The sequence below is a fragment of the Pectinophora gossypiella genome, chromosome Z, assembly GCF_024362695.1.
Source record: "Pectinophora gossypiella chromosome Z, ilPecGoss1.1, whole genome shotgun sequence".
Taxonomy (NCBI): domain Eukaryota; kingdom Metazoa; phylum Arthropoda; class Insecta; order Lepidoptera; family Gelechiidae; genus Pectinophora; species Pectinophora gossypiella.
In genome coordinates, this window is record NC_065433.1 from 6,882,428 (window position 1) to 6,900,209 (window position 17,782).

The following is a 17,782-nucleotide window of genomic DNA, read 5'->3' on the forward strand; positions in this document are numbered from 1 at the left end:
AGGTATGAAGTTATAAAAAGGTTGCTTGTTGATTACACAGAACCCTAAAAACAACACCCTCGCACTGTGCGTGTGAGTCGCACATGGGGAAACGCGAGTTTCTAGTAATTTTTTTTTCAGTAATGCAAGCCAACTTAAACATATGTCCATAATGCCAAGTGATTCGAGGGACTACACTAGTTCCATTTATGAATTTTCAACAATATAGAGCCCCAATAGTAGGCGCAAAAGAAGATTTTCTATATCCTAGATTAATTTAATTTTGAGGCAGCAGTAGGTAATACTTACAAGGTTGGAAAAAATGCGATTACTAGCTTTTTTAAAATCTCGCAACTTTTTTATGAAATCACTGGCAGATTTTTAGTTTTCAGTATTCTAATAATAGCAGGCCGCGTAGCGAGGACTGGTCAACTGGTAGGTAACACGAGTTTCGTGTGAGACATACTATTGAAATGTATGGGCCGTGACTCGTGACGCAAAGAAAAAGCCCCAGGAAACTGAAATACTTCCGAGTGAGACCGCGCTTAATTGTATTATAAATTAGGTTATCCACAGCCTTCATTTCGTTTACTATATTAAAAAAGCTTGTTTGTAAACACTATTTTATAAGCAACAAAAATGTTTCTACTCACAAAAAAATATGTCGACTTCTTGGCGGGAACGGGACAGTTGCTTTCTTCATTGAATAATCTAAATAATTAACACGAAGTAGCATAAGCATTAAGATAGTCGGAAAACATTCGCGATAGTTAGCTATCTATTTTCGCATTGTGCCAACAAGCCGCTTTATAACTCAAAAGTTTATGCGGACTTTTGAGTTAATTCGTTTGGGGTTTGAAGTAGGAGTCTGCTCCGAGGGTGGGGGCTTAGGTTTCATCATTCATCGTCATCACCTTTCATCATTTCATTAATCATCATCAAGAAAAAAAATACTTAAGACGTGGCTGTATGGGCAAAGTTCCCTTTGCCTTGCCCTTCGGGGAAAACCAAAACAAAAAAAATCAAGTCAATGTCAAATTTGACATGTTTATTTTCAGAAAATTGTATGTCAAATCGTAGTTATGTAGTCATTTAGTCAAAATGTTAATTTTGTTTGTTCCCTTTCGGCTTCTTCATGAAAGAAATAAAGAAAGATAAATAAAGAATGAGCTTCCGTGATAAACTCAAACCAATACTTCAAGTTTTGAAAGTAGGTTCGTATTGCGGAAGCGTTGTAATGTTTATTGCTTATCATATCCATGGCACACGCAGAAGAATAAGCAGTGTTGTGAACTCCAATGTTCTAGACAGAGAAAAAAAGCACATCCCCGAGTACATCTATATCGACGATCCTTCCTATGGCGTTAATTTAAGACTGGAGCAAGATCGAGAAAGTAGGAGGTCTATAGGTCTTTTTCGTATATGGAAAAGTTTAAAGCACTCTTTGGCATGGCGGCTTCTTTGGTTATGTCGGCACGGGAACCGGGACCAGCGCAACATAGCGCTCGAGCAGCTGGCGGCGTTCAAGAACAACAAACACTGGGACTGCTTGAAGCTGGCGCAGGCCATGGACAAGAAAACGGCGGTACTGCTGGCGCGCACCAACGGCGCTGACCTGCGCTACTTCCTGCCGCCTCCTATCCACGTGCGCCGCGCCGCACTACGTCCTGAGCTCCTCTCCTTCAAGCTGATGGAAATGCTTGCTGCAGTACAAAGTAAAATTCCTCATAGTTGTGTCGGAAACTTTCTTTCCAAATATTACGCAAATGTTCAAGAACAAGCTATGGAGCAAGACAGTGTTCCATCAAAACCTGATAACATCAGTGAACGTGATCTCTGTTTATTGTGTCTGGATGCAATACATCATCATTTAAGTCTCTATTATAGTTATGATTTTTCAGAAGATGAAGCAACACAAACATTAGTTAAAATGGGCTTAATACCATGTCTGGGTGAATGTTTTTTAAGAAATAATGGTGATTGTGAAGTAGATTTGGCTTTGCTTCGAATTCTAACTGTATTGAGTATACATTGCCCTTTACTTCAAGACTTTTTTCAAAATGGTCTTATCAGAGAGTTGTCCAGGTTGATAAGATCGAAGGATGTGAGGCTCGCCAGCTCTGCAGCTGTATGTCTGTCTAATTTATCAGGAGAGTGCTGTTACAGGCCTGGCTTGTACCTATTGCATCCCTTGTATAGAACAAGAAACTCTCATACCTGTGATTTACTGCTGGTACATGGCCTTAGAGGAGGAGTGTTTGTCACCTGGAGGCAAAGGGATAAAAAGTGTGCTGAACCATTAGGTATTATAGAAGTTACAATATCTAGTGTTGATTCGTGTGATGCACGCACAGAAAATACAGCAGAAGTTCCTTATCTAGATCCAGAATTAAATGAAGTTATTGAAGAGTTAAAGCAGTTAGAAGAGCAATCATTGTTATCAGATTATGAAGTAGTATTGCATGATATTCCAACAGAAGCTAAAAGGGAACATGCAAACATGCCTTACACGGCACATGATAAGTATTTAGCCTTAACAAAAGAAAACCAAGACAGATTCAGTTACACATATTGTTGGCCTAAAGATTGGTTACCAAAGGACTGTGACAATTTAAGAATTCTGGGTGTAAACTATTGGAGTACTTTATCCGAATGGCTAGAAAGATGTCCCCTGCAGACAGCAGATATATCCGTGAGAGCAGCAGACCTGGCACCTTCACTGGTGGATGCCGGGGTGGGGGTGCGGGACACCCCTGTAGTATGGTTGTCACATTCAATGGGTGGTTTGATAGTCAAGCAGATGCTCACAGATGCTGCTATGTCTGATGACCCCACTGTGTCAAAACTGTGTGCCAATACAAAAGCTGTGCTATTCTACAGCACACCCCACAAAGGCAGTGCCCTGGCCACAATGCCTCGACCTGCTGCTGCTATTCTTTGGCCTTCAAATGATGTCAGACAATTGCAAGAGAATTCTCCAGTTTTGCTTGATCTACATCAAGCATTTATGAAGTATGCTGATGCTTATGGGTGGGAAACAATAAGTTTTGCTGAAACTATGCCCACTTTAGTAACAGCATTTAAAGTTCCTGTTCATTTTGTTGAGGCTAATTCAGCAGATTTGGGCAGGGGAGTATTTTATGAACTACCTCTCGATCATTTATGTATCTGTAAGCCTGCTACACGGCAATCTATTTTATATACAACTATATTGGATGTGTTAAAGAGAGTAACTGCTAAAGACATAGAACTTAGGTATACAAATCCATTTGTGCAGTGGTTATTAAACTGGTTGTGGTGGTTTTCAAATAGTAATGCTTCAAAAGGGTTGGATAAAGTAGATGAGAATACCAACAGTGAAACCCTTCGATGGTATGAAAAGATGCTTTTGGATACATTCACCGATTTCTAACAGTATTAATTTAAATTGTTCAATTTGAATCAATTTAAACATTTATAATAATTACTATTTTTAATTATGTAAGTATATATATTATTAAAACTTGTATTTCTTCAATGACTGTTTTATTTGTTTCCTGATTTTTACACAGTTTTAAAGAGTGTAAAAAGTAAAACAAATTGCATAATAAAATGGGTAAGGTCACCATACCTATCGTAGCTATGTAGGACATCGTATAAAAAATGGTTGCAAGCTATTTCTGCTCAGCCCATTAGGTGCCACGACCACTATTATACCGTGAGTTATATTTGTCATGCCAAAGTATCCGCTGATCAATAGTGATCACGACATCTATATAAATTAATTTGAACTGTTAGATGGCTGGTTTATGTCCGTTAAAGTGCCATCTTGTGAGTTTTACGTGTAACTCGATCTTATGAACTATCGTGCGTGCGGATGTTTGTGCGTTCGACCGTTCGTGCTTATGTACTACAGTGTGGTTTAAAATTATGCCAACAGATGGTATTAACTAGTATTTTTTACCTAGGACCAAGTATGAGTTTTTTACAATCTGTATTCTCTGCAAGAACTTATATTTATTAAATGATGTTATTTCGTTTATTCTTAGTTCAATATATTAAACAAATATTTTTTGAATCTTGCTAGGTATGTCTATGACAAAAAAACTTTTCATACACGATTTATAGATGTCGCTACTAGCGTCTACAGGCAAAAGATCTAAAACAAAATTCCTACACTTAGATAATGGTTTATCTAAACGAAATAATTATTAGTGGGTTCCTAACCTGCATTATACAATATTATCGTAAACTATTTTTTATTTTAAAATCGTTGTTTATTAAACTACACAAGAACTTTGTTGCAATGTGAATTCCAAGATGGCGACACTATCTCAATCAACTGCAAACACTTCTCGATATGGTATTTTTTGTAATATCACCGAATAACACATAAGCAATACAAATAGTGTAGTGCTCGAATGATTATTGTTATTCTTATCGCTTATTGAATGCAGCAGGAATAGTAGAAATAAAATATTACGTTTTATTGTGTGGGTGGGTAGGTTTCACATTATCAGTCACATAAGTAGGTGACAAAGTAGGTAGGTACTTATCTACCTACTATACTAAATCACGAATCTTGCGTTGCGGTCTTTGATTTCTAACTAAAGAAACTAAGTTAACGTTTGATCCCTACTCACCTTGACATGGAAAATGGTCCGTTGTCAGATCAATATCACGAATAGGTAGTAGGTACCTTACCTACACCTACCTATTGTGGATTAAGTACCTACCCATAGGTGGGTATACTGTTACACATAAGTGGGGACACATAAGTTACAGTTTACAGCGGGACTGACTGTTTTAGATGCTTGGTAGGTACCTACCTAAATATCAATACGGTGAAAAGATACCTACCAGGTCAATGTGGTGCGACTTCATCTGTCTGACCTTTTTTGTGTGGTTATTTACAGTGCAAACTATTTCAAAGGCAAATGGAATTGTATAGGTTAACTACTAGGTAACGTAAGGAACTTTGCGCAGAGTACCTACCTAGATACCTGGTAGGTACAGTACCTACCAGGTATATCTAGGTAGGTACTCTGCGCAAAGAGGTACCTACTTACTTAGTTCAAAACTTTTTAGATGAAAAATAGGGCCGATCTGTACGAACTATGAACTGATAAGTACCTACTGATGCTTGCATTTGCAGCTGATTATTTGTATAGGTATAGTAGATCGTACCTATGTTGCCGTGTTAACTTTAACATATTATAATCGGGGCAAGTTGGATAAAATGCATGATCGTCGGATCGGCGGCCAAGACAGAGTCGGCCGGGATCGATAGGGTAGGTACAAGGAGCCGTTACCATGGTGATAGCGCCTGGTGTCCGACATTCAGCTGCCAACTGCTGCCTACCTACCTAACCACAGCCTTACTCGAACTGTGACACTTTCCCAACTTTGAGTTCCCTCTTCAAAAAACTTGATTGGAATACAACCATTTAACTTTTATTTTGTATAAAAGTAATTAATTACCTAGATACTTAACTCTTGTTCTGATGTGGGAGCGAATAAAGTATAGAGTCCTTTTTCACATGATGGACTTACTGTACGATAGGCTGAAGGCATAGGCACTGTACGTTGGTATTTACCAACGAAAATAACTATAGTCTATGATAGATGGGTACTTACTCTATGCGACATCACTCTTGACAGTTGTCAGTTCCACGGGCGTCGTGCTCTTCCCGCTGTTTTTGTTAGTGGGATTCTAAAAGTTGTAGGTGCTATATTAAAACGGTAGTTTGAGAAATGTTTTCTAGTCGTGGAGATAGGTAATTCTTTGGTTAATTGGTTATTTTCATTCTCTAACCGTTTTCTGTTTCATAAATTACCTATAGCACCCGTAGGGGTTTCCGATACACCAACATGTAGACATGTTCAGCAATTATCTATGGTTTATAGGGGATACTACCAGTTTTGTACTTTTTTCTAGATAGGTGCGTCGTAGGTAGGTACTTTGTTAAGATTATCTCCCTAGATCAGAAATAATTACCTATTTTTTTTCTTCCTTTCTGTTGAAATTACTTCCTTTCACTTCGTAGGTAACTATTATCTGGTGGCCAACTTACTACTGTACTGTAAAAAAACGTGTCAAAGTACTTACCTACCTATAACTGTATTTAAAATTGTTAATGTTATGGATACTTTGTAGGATTATAGAATGAAATGAAGGGTCTATACTCTGGCAATAATTTCAAATACTTACTAGTAAAATGTACCTCTATTGGGGCAAATAGCAAAGTTATGAAGAGAAAATGTAAGTCGAAAAAAAGCAAAAATGTTATTTAAATAGCAAAGTTGTTCACGTTCAACTATTGTAAAGTGAGGTCCAAGGATTCGAAGCTCATTCTCAGCTCATTCAAGAGAAATGTCATACATTGCAGCTGGTGGTTATAACACTTTTATAAGTAACTAGCTTTTGCCTGCGACTTCGTCCGCGTGGCGTGTTATAAAAGAGAGATCTTTGTATGGGAGTGTCAAGCATCTAACTTATGCAGTTTACATTTCTTGATACAATTTTTTTTCCCGCTTACTCCCATTTCTCAAAATACAGCCATAACTAAACTTTATATTTACTAAGGTATGCATGCATGCTAGATTGAAAACATTTATCTTACGCGGTTTCGATTTTTTCATAGAAATGTTTCTTTCCGCTAACTCCTGTTTCCGTGGGAATTTTGCAATATCTTGTTGCAACTAAGCTTTAATTTAACTAAGGTACCTGCATGCCAAATTTCAAGCGTCTAACTTAAGCGGTTTAGATTTTTCATACAAAAGGATTTTCCTGCTAATTCCCGGTCCCGTGGGAATTCCGGAAATTCCTTTCTTAGTGCACCTCTACGGTACCTAAGCTACGTCCCTTCCAAATTTCAAGTGCCTACGTTTAGCCGTTTAGGCTGTGCGTTGATATGTCAGTCAGTCAGTTTCTCCTTTTATTATTTAGATAAACAATTGAAACCCACGTCAATTACTCCTATAAGAGTAGAAATAACGAAATACCTTTCCTTTAACCACAGTCCGAAGACAATTCCGTAACGAGTGCTCTACCTCAGGACTTCGGCTCGCTTGACACAATTTTTTGGGACATTCTGTATCTTAGGTAAGTAAGTACCTATATTTTTATTTATAATCTAGTAAAAAAGTCTCAGGAAACTTTGTAGGGAGTACTCTTAGTTATTGTCGAAAGTAGGTACCTGCCAACTCTACTAGGTACTCGAATACCTACACTTCGAGCGTTTTTACATAATTTGTTACTTAATTACATTGTTAATTAATTTATAAATAAAATTCGAAAATAAGCTGAAAAGTAGCAAGACACTGAGTTTTGACCATCTTAGACTGGCTTCTATTTCTAGCTTAACATTTCTTAATTTATCTTTAAGCTGGTCAAATCCCCTATTGTAATGTGTCAAAACGGCCATCGTAAGCATGGCGTTCTATGGCACAGTATGAGGCAAAGATAATATAAATCACTACGTACGTGATACACTGGCGAAAAACCTTCAAACATTTAAATCATTAATTCTACGAATTACAGGATTCATTCGACGAACAGTCTTGTTATCAGGTCAAACAATTTTAATTTATTAAAGCACTAAGAGATAAGTAGGTAGACTTTGGTTTAGTTTGCTCCCAAGCCTCCCAATTTGTAAAACTTTGTAAAACATCACTCATAATTATTGATTAGGTAGGTAGGTACCTACTGGCTACTTACTCAAAACGTTTGCCTCTACGGTTATGGAGCTCAAACGCGATAGTTGAGACTTGAGAGTCAAGTAGGTAGTAGGTATGTGCGTACTTATCAAGTTACAAGGCTCTAACATTTTTAATTACAATTATTTATACCTGTAGGTACTTACCTACTCTGTACTCCGCAGTAGAATAAAAAAGAGGCAAGTTTTTATTATTACTAGCACAGAACACGTCATCTATCAGTTTAGTTTTTTGCAACCAATCGATCAGCTTGTAACCGCTTGTTTTGTTAGTACCTATACCTCAGACATAATGAAGAATATATATAATAATTATGTATGTGCTTAGAGAGCAGTTTAAAATGATAACTTATAAGTAAAAGTCTTTAGACGTAGGTACCTACGTGAACATTGTGTTTTTTAGTTAGTGATAAAAATGAGGACAATTTTCTTTACTGACATGATGATTTTTCCATGGTTGCTGGAGTCCGGGTGAGAGCCCTCAGAGCTCCCCATTTGTCCGGCCAAGTAGTTAATGCCATCTGAGGCACAACCATAGAATAAGGAATAATACTCGTACTGCGTATAGAACGGCAACTCTCCGCTCCCCACCAGAGTCTGAGCTAGGTTTAGTTGAAAGAAATCGAGGTTTTGTTAAAGAAAATCACACCCAAATGGTGATTTTTTAATCAATACGTGGTTTTCACCAAGTATTAGGCGACGATATACAGTAGCATATGGCATGAACAACATTAGCTGATCAACGCAGTCTTTCAAACCTAGCTCGAGCTGTTTAAAATTACAGCGCTCAGTGATAGTGCGGCAGCCTGTATCCTGCAAACAAGACATTTCCTATCCAAATCCACATAAAGAGAAAATTTAAATCGAAAAAAAATCTGACTTTGACGGGACTTGAACCCTCAACTCTTTTTAAGCCAGGATGAGCTTGTTAACCATTACATCACCGGGTCCTCCTGTCCATGCGAAATGCTTTCGATCTATGTATCGTCACTAAACCGACGCCGGCGTCATCTATCTAGAATATTGAGTACTAGTATTACTTTAGACCGTCAAGTCTCAGCCACATGTAGATTTAAACTTGTCGTAAAGATGACACCTGTGCTTTTTAGCCATTTCCTATCCAGTTACTTAATTACAAATTCATGTAAGATATATTTCAAGATTGAGCATCGATAGTTTTAGCTGTACTATATTATTATACTTACAGGTGAAACCAGAAATTGTTCTCCCATGATATAAAATTCTTTCAAGGAATCGTGCCACCATTCATCTTCCTAGCATTATCCCGTTTTTCACAGGGTCCGCTTACCTAACCTGAAGATTTGACAGGTCCGGTTTTTTACAGAAGCGACTGCCTGTCTGACCTTCCAACCCGCGATGGGAAAACCAGCCTAACACAGGTTAGGTCACATACCATACGAAAATGCACTTCTCGGGAATGTGGCGTACCTCACGATGTTTTCCTTCACCGCTGAACACGTGATAAACATTTATGATCTAAACATGAATTCGAAAACAAATTCGATAATCATTGGTTTACGCCTGTGCTGGATTCGAACCGTAATCGAAGGAATCGTAATGCCATGCTAATCGTAAATGCCATAATATGAAAACATAAAGCCACTGGGGACGTTCCGTCTGTAAATAAGTAATATAATTGGCAAACATAGAACAGTCGTCGCCACGCTGCGGATTCGGGTCATCGATCCAACACCGCACTTTGTCTTTCTTTGTCCCTCAATACAATACCTACCACTCGGCTCATCCGTCTTTATATTTAACGCTCTATACGCGGCTTATCTGGAGGTGACCTCTGCCATCGCATGCTGCTGATTTTAAATACTGTTTTGCATACTAAGTGTATGTTATCATTTCTATAAATCGACCTGTGAACTCGCAGTACAAAGTATGTTTCCACAAAGAACGTGGATGTCGTTGCCAATACGTTGTAATAATATTCCATGCACATGTTAGTCAGGTTAGTATTAGAATGCCTATTTCTGTAGATTGGTCTGTTTTACAATACGTTCGGTTGGCACACGAGTTGTAAAAGCGAATGTGTTGTGGACATGCCGACGCCGCGGTATGCCGCTGGTGTGCTAACTTTATGCTATGTAGACGTAGGACATAAGTACCTCGTTTACCTTAGCATTCGCTTAAATAAATGTGCTGATTGAAATTAACTTTCATAACTTGAGCTATGATCATCAGTCAAAATAAAACCGTTTAAAAAAACTAAGCAACCAGCCACTACAGAATGTAAATACACTTTGTTTGTTCGGATCACGAACAAAATGTAATAATGTCTATGGTTTTGGTTACTATAAAAAAGGTATTGTCATAGACAAAGATGGAGACTTCCTTCTTAGCATCCAAAATGGATGCACAAAATGTCTTCTTGTGTTAGATAATTAATTTTAAAAATACAAAAAAACACGACGATTGGTAAAACAAGTAAAAGTGTAAAATGTGAGACAATAAACTTTTCAAATGTTACTTTATGCCGTTGTTTAATTAAAATACCAGCGCACCGATTTAAGAATTAAGACTTGCCACGCCACACACTTGTAGTTGCTTTTTTATAATAATTTAATATTATATGTCCAAAATGTTAATACAATATACAATACATATGTTGTATCCTCTCCTGTATCCTAGATAACAATATTACTCTCATCCGGATGACCCATGTTAATCTGTTAGTGCATATCGTTGAACGACTCATTGTGATACTGACGCTCATAAAATAGGACACCGTCTTTTCATGTACCTACATATATACCTATATTCTATACATGTTTAAGAGTTACATGTCATAGTTACAGTTGAGGCTTTACGTGCCTATATTCTGACGTCATCTCCGCATTTATTGAAGTCTGCTTCCCAATTTATCTACTTAAACAACAGCTATGAAGGTTTATACATATAGGTAGGTACGTATATTGATATTTATGTTATAAATAAACCATGCGAGTCTTTTGTTTCCACGTGTACGTTGTTGAGGAAGTTAAATTCCGATTACGACCATCATCGCACAACAAAGACTCTCATAGAACGGCATGGTGTTCATAATTTATACACGTATAACCCTGTGTTTAATTACACGTCAAGGCGTCGCGTGTGGACTCTGTGCGGTGGTTTTAGAGGCGGTTTTGGATTGGAGGTGGAAGGCAGTTGGTGTGGCGCAGTGTGGTCGTGCGTGGTGCGTGGAGTGGCGGCGGCGGTGACGTCAGCCCATGATGTCACACCAGAAGGCCGCCGCGGCCGGCCTACTCCGCCGCCACGACAACCTCTATCTAATGCCAACCTTGATTCTTCATTATTACCTTCTACCTAGTACTACGACATTTAGGGATACCAGCTGATTCATTAAGCATGTCACAGCCTGTAAATCCATACATATACATAAGTACTTAAGTACCTATTGTAATATAGAAAATAAAGACATTACATAAACACCCGTACTATAACCTTTACAATTTACACAGACCCACAGCTTCCGGTTCATAAAAATGATGTTGGCAATCTACTCCAAGTAGGTATTGTCAATTGACTCGCTATTGCAAATACTCGTACCTATCTAGTTGCTACCTACAGTACAGATTAGAGAAATACCGAACAGTTTTTGAAACACACGTTTCAAATCGATGTTTTTGTGTGGTGCTTTGTCAAGTTTGTCACGGAGTTGCCACTTCCAATTCATTTGGAGAGAATGTAAGTGAGTACTTTAGATTATGCACGTGATATAAGTAAAATATCAAAAAAATGTATATATATTATATGGCTCCTCTGCAGAACATCTCCCCAGCAGTGGAACCACTAAGAATGCATAATATACCTACTACCTATATTCTATCTAATATACTTCTTCTTCTATCTAATATAACCTACCTATCTTCTCAATGTTTTGTTTTTCTAATTTAAGACTTGAGATAAATTACATTTAAAACAATAATCATTGAATTATCAAATATTTACCTAAGTTATTAGTTATTACGTTGTTTTTCTTTTTAATTTACTTACGAATAATTTATTTTCACGTAGTATTTTACTTACATTAAATTTGATCCTCTCCGACTGAATCAGAACTGGTGAGTTCTCGATAGAGCATCACACGTTTGTTTTTCATATTGGTTACATTAACTAGTAAGTAAGTACAGTGCGAGGGCAAAATAAAGGGGTTTCATATTCATTGCGTTGCGAGAGGCGTAATATTCAGGAATTCCGTGCCGAAATTCGTTCGCTTAACTAATCTAAATTCTGTCTCTGTCTCTCTGGTTTGGAGGGGCAAAATCGGAGGAGGATGGAGTGAGATTTGGCGACGGCAGATCGGCCCAAGTGAATACGTATAGGAGGGCCGCGCCAAGTATTGATTCTAAAATCATCTTGACCTACTTTCAGTACGAAGCGTTCGGCAACCGACCTTTATCTACCTCACGATATACGGACATACCCTCACTGCCTATAGATACCATGTTATACTAATCATTGTACTCCATACAACCATACGCACGCATGCTTACATACTAGTACTTCTCGACGAGACATTCAATAATGCGAAACCTTTTAAATTGATGTCATCGGCTCATCCGTCAGTATTTAGTGTTTCTTTTTGTTTAGGTCAATTTTGATCTAAATATGGATACTTAGTAGTTAGGTATATGGGTGATGACGTGCAGTTGGCAGTGGTCGGCAGCTTCCAGAGCATTCGACCCCGTCAAACATTCAGCATCAGTTGAACCACTTGTCACCGGCTCCAGATGTACCTACACTACAACACTTTGAAATCTAGAGCATTTCAATCAAAGTCAATTTAATTCTCGACCGGCAATCAACTGTTGGCTGCTTCCGTTGATACTGTTCCAATATCAACCTTAACACGACGCGTTAGAACTGCTGGCTTACCTACATTAAGATTTGTAGGTCCTGAATTGTCGGTAGGTAGGTTGGAAGGCTAGATTAGTGCCCTGTTATCTATTGTCAATCTGGATCACTGCGCCGCAACGTGTGAGAAAGGCTAGTAAGGTCTGCAATAAAATCCTTGTGTTTTGAGTAAGGTTTTGAGAATGACAATTTTCTTGCCACTTTGAGAAAGTAGTAGGTACTTAGAAGAGCATGCGATCGTCACGTCGTGGTTCACGATGTGATACACGTGGCAGAGTGACATCGCTCATTATAATGTCAGTGGAATGATAAGCTGACCCCGATTTATAGCTTCTAATACACTGTAGGATCAGTCGTTTAGATTGGTCCCAAGAAGTACAAAGTTCCTTATACCATTCAGCATAAGAGCTAATAGTTTAGAACAGGGCGTATACAATTTGGACGGTAAAGGTCGCGGTGGTTCATATAGCTCTATGATAAATAAAATAGCTCGTTGCTTATCGCATGCCAGCCGGCTGCCTGGCCTTGCCCTGAATGTGTTTACTGCCGGCGCAACTAAGTACTTAATGTTCCTGATTTTATTATGACTTCAATCGCTTAATCGATCTCAACAAAACGTGAAGTCTTAGATGGATGTTATCATATAGGTTATAGTCTTGATGATTCCAGACATGGCGCATTTTTTGCGACTGATTGTAATAAGCATAGAATAAGGAAGAATGTAATAAGTGTCCTGGTCAATTACGTCTCGGAGTTCAGAATATGGGCAGTTGGTGGCTATGACACTGGCAACACTAGAGGCGTCAGGCGCCGCACCCCGCACGCCGCCGCCCGCCGCCCGCGGAAGATTAACGTTCTACAAGCTAACAAAGACACAAACGCACCTGTGCTATCGCACCACACCATTATAACCCGTATTACGTTAAGCTATAAATCTACCCATCCGCAGCACCGCACTGGCATCGTAGACGATGGAAACGACACAGCTGTTGCCAAGGACGTTATATCTAAAACTGTTATTTTTCACATCCATCTAATACAACTATGTACCGCGTTTTACGAGACCATTGCCTAATCGCCTCGCAGTCCGCAGTTCCAGTTATTCAGTACTCTTATTTTCCTGTTTTCCTAAGCTTTAACGTCTTTCAGAGTTTCATTTCAAATTCAAATTCATAAATTTCTTTATTCAGTAGGGAACATAGTTACACTTTGAATCGTAAATTTTTACATAACGAACGTCTCATCCGCCTAAAACTACTGCAGCTTCTCACAACCTCTATAGCCGGGGAAAAGAAGCTGCAACAAAAACAGGGCCCTAGACGTTCTTTAAAAAAATAAATAAACATAAAATGTTGTTATACAATTGAGTAATTAAGCTGCCTAATATCAGTTCTCAGACATTTATTACATACATACATAAACTCACGCCCGTAATCCCAAATGGGGTGGGCAGAGCCACAAGTAATCAAAGACAACTTGCAGCCACTGTTGATACGAAGTCCTAAGATGGATATGATGAACCTTATGGTGACATTTATTAATCCCATGCATTCATATCTTCTAAATAATCACTAACTTTATACCTTTTTGTAAAGTTTCTGTTTAACTACTGTCTTAAAACAGTTGAAATGCAAATTCTGAATGTCAATGGGAATCTTATTGTAAAAACGTATGACATTGCCCCTTAAAAGATTACATTGAATTTAGTTTTTCTCGTAAAGGTTCGGTGGCTGGTGGAACGATAGGTAACATTTGGATATTTTTTAACAGAGAACAGCGGAAATGCGTTTGTAAACTGTATAGGTACTCACATTTAGCCGCATTGCGTTTGTCCCTGATTAACCACATAGTTGTGCTCGTATCCTGACTATAAAGGAACTACTTACCTACCTACGTCACGAAAAAGATGGCGTTTTCGATATGTTTGAATAGTCAGTTGCCGGTAAACCTAAATATGTTAATAAGTTCGATCGGTAAGCAAAGAAGGTATCTAATTATCCTTATTTTTATTAAGTAGGTATACAATATTGGAGCGATATAGGTACTTAAAATTAGTATTAAAATATTAAAACTTTGAACTTTGACAACTAAATAATTTTACATAAAATCAAGTGACTTATCATCAAAATGGTGTAGTAGAATTATGGCTTTGACAACGGCGATACCCGCTTCGGTGAGTCTAATACTAGGACTTATGTCATCATCATCAGCCGTACGAGGCCCACTGCTGGGCATAGGCACTTATGTAAGTGCATTAAATCTTTTACAAACATGTACCTACTTCAGTTTCAGTAGCTCTCCCTTCTATCAATTTTAGCACTCCAATGTCGGATAATTTTACTAGCGGAAAGGGAAAGCGTTGCAACACCATTGAGCGCTTTTAAAAAAAAAACACATTCAGATGTGATTTCTTTTAATAAAACCCCGACTTTTCAATTAATTTAATTCTGCGTAAATATTGAAACCGCATTTTTTTACTTGGATTGGAAATAGCTTGCCTATTGCGACGGTTTGTTAACAAAAATCACGTCCAAATGCGATTTTTCAAAATGGATGCTACTTAGTTTTTACTAGGCTGTTTTAAAGAGAGCCTTTTTTCTGACAAGTAGTTGATACTGACGAAACAAAGAGGAGCTTCCCAGGCAACGTTCCTCAAAAACAGTATAGATGGCGCTGTAAAGATTTTCCTTCATTTACCTTCTAATTTCATGGCTAATATGCAACTTTTATTCCTGTTTTTGGGTCTAAATGGTGATCCTTTTTATTACACTCAAGCACAATTACATCAAAATGAAGAGAAGCAATATAGATAGAAATATATTTTGTATACATAATTTTCTTTTGTGGTTTTATCTTGCGATCAGTCTCATTGACTATAAACAGATGAGTTGGGTTTATATGGCATGGAGGACCCTACTCTCAGCGAAGTCAGTCCTTTCTTTGAAGTAGTCATTCGGCCTGACTGTCCTTATCGAATACATAATGTATAAATACATAATGTGATCTAAATAACAAACTAACAATTATTTTTATAAATGTTATCCCAAAAATAATACAAGTTAATGTGGTGACTTGATGAACTTTCGGATTCATTTGAGTAACATTTTGTTTTTGAGGTATTGTGTTGAATAATTATTATCTATATGAATAATTATGAAGTACGGTAGTGAATGTTGGGTATGGCAGAAGAAGCATGAAAGTAGGATCAATGCCGTAGAAATGAGGTCTTTGCGTAGCATCTGCGGTGTGAAGTTGAGTGATAGAGTGAGAAACAGTGTGATAAGACAGAGATGTGGTGTAAAAGACGATATAGTGACTAGGATTGAGAAGGGAATGTTAGGTTGGTTTGGACACGTAGAGCGGATGAAGGATAATAGGATTGCAAAAGCGGTATATAAAGCGAAAGTTGATGGTAGGGCTGGCAGAGGAAGACCGAGAAGAACTTACGATGACCAAATTGGAGATGTCCTTAGAAAAGGTTCAATACGATCTACTCTGAACCGACGTGCGTGTATGAAGCGATTGATGAATGTGGAGGAAGCAAGAGAAGTGTGTCAGGATCGAAGCAAATGGAATTCTATAGTCTCTGCTTACCCCGGTGGGAAATAGGCGTGAGTTTATGTATGTATGTATGTAATTATTATCTATCCGAGTAACCCGAAAAAAGATAATTATCACGTTGAAACTCGACAGCGCCATCTTATTATTTTTGGGGAACGTGGACTGGAAAGTGTCTCATTGGCGGGGCGATTACTATTAGGAGATATTATACCTACCGAAGTAGCACAGAGACGTTGTCTTAACGTTCAGCGGCGGCGGCGCGAGGTCGCTACCTACCTCGCTCGGGCCACGCAGACCCTAACTGTAAAAACCGCATGGAAATCCATCTAGTGGTTCTCGAAATTTAGCCCGTCAACAATTCTACTCATAATATTTCCTATTATACTATATATTGTTTGATCGCTGCCTTCTTACCCTTCTTCTTCTCCTACTTTTACCTATATTGAGACATGTAGATGATACATGACAGTAAAAACGGGATACAAATCCATTCAGTGCTTTCCGAGATTATCCCGGCCAAGTAGAAGAATGCCATACCTATGCGGCAAAAATATGCAATAAATCACGGCAAATAAAAAAAGTATTTTTTTACTATAAAAAAAAACAATAAGCCCTAAAATGCGAAATAAGTACCTATGGTTGGTTTCTAAGACACATTAACTGCAATATTGGCCTTGATTCCTGTAGACACCTAATTTTATTTTAAGTTAAAGAAATTATATGGTGTGTATTGGACCGATCGTAGTGGAGATCCTTGGGGGAGGCCTATGCCCAGTGGGCGTCATACGGCTGATGATGATTGGAATATCAGCACCAATGCAAGGGAAGTGGGTTTTAGATTGGAAGGAAACATACGCAGTCCAAGGAGAGTGATTTTTGAATGGCACAGTCCTTGCACAGAGCTCCGACTTCTGGGCACACTTCCCACCTACCATACCATCTACGAATAAATCTTGAGTAGGTATATTGTTAACTAACGTTTGCCTTCTAAAACCGTAAAAATGTAACGTGTTGTAATATATACACCACCTAGTTAGAAAATCCACACTGGCTTATGTATATGGTCACCCTACAGTAGGTACACATTCGTCCGACAAGCGGAGGCTAGGTCGACTGCGCTAGCGCATTGTCCAGTTGATTGCGGCTTAATGGTGTCAATGTGTGCTATGCATGCCTTTTATAAATCTATCCTATTCTGCTCAACATAACTACCTAGTTATTCACGTCTTGTCATATTCTTGTCACCATATCTTGCCATCACAGGCCGGACACTTCATACAAGAATCTCATTCTTGACGTGTGCTGCCTAACGTATAAAGTGTGAACGAGACACAGTCCGCACGCTAACTCTCCTTCTCCTTTGCAGCCTACGTCCAGGCTTATTACATTACCTAATTCAATGAGCCCAATTCATCAAGAGCGAGAAAATAAATGTATTCATTGTCCGATCCCGCCGCATCATCGTCCGGTGGATTGGATAGTGTAATAAGCTCTTGAAGTAAAACCCAGAGGGAGTGAGGTCAGCGCCCGATGCAAGTTGGTGCGTGGTGGAGATTACTAGAGAGTTACCGTTCTATACGAAGTGTTATTCTTTATTCTATGACCGTTATGGTTCATCACGTTATCCACTTTAGAACTTTGTGGCTGCAACTTGTTTTTTG

The 17,782-nt window shown here is 38.4% G+C and overlaps 1 protein-coding gene and 1 long non-coding RNA gene across 2 annotated transcripts; both read left to right on the plus strand.

The window, feature by feature from the left end:
* The first annotated feature begins 1,041 nt into the window (after nt 1-1,041).
* Nucleotides 1,042-3,496, plus strand: LOC126380774 (protein SERAC1-like). Its single transcript, XM_050030374.1, has one exon. The coding sequence runs from the start codon at nt 1,145-1,147 to the stop codon at nt 3,389-3,391; it is 2,247 nt and encodes a 748-aa protein (XP_049886331.1). The 5' UTR covers nt 1,042-1,144; the 3' UTR covers nt 3,392-3,496.
* A 6,896-nt stretch (nt 3,497-10,392) lies between these two features.
* LOC126380799 (uncharacterized) lies at nt 10,393-11,140 on the plus strand. The gene is made up of 2 exons (XR_007568537.1): nt 10,393-10,605; nt 10,788-11,140. It is a non-coding gene; the product is annotated as an uncharacterized LOC126380799 (long non-coding RNA).
* Nucleotides 11,141-17,782: the final 6,642 nt, after the last annotated feature.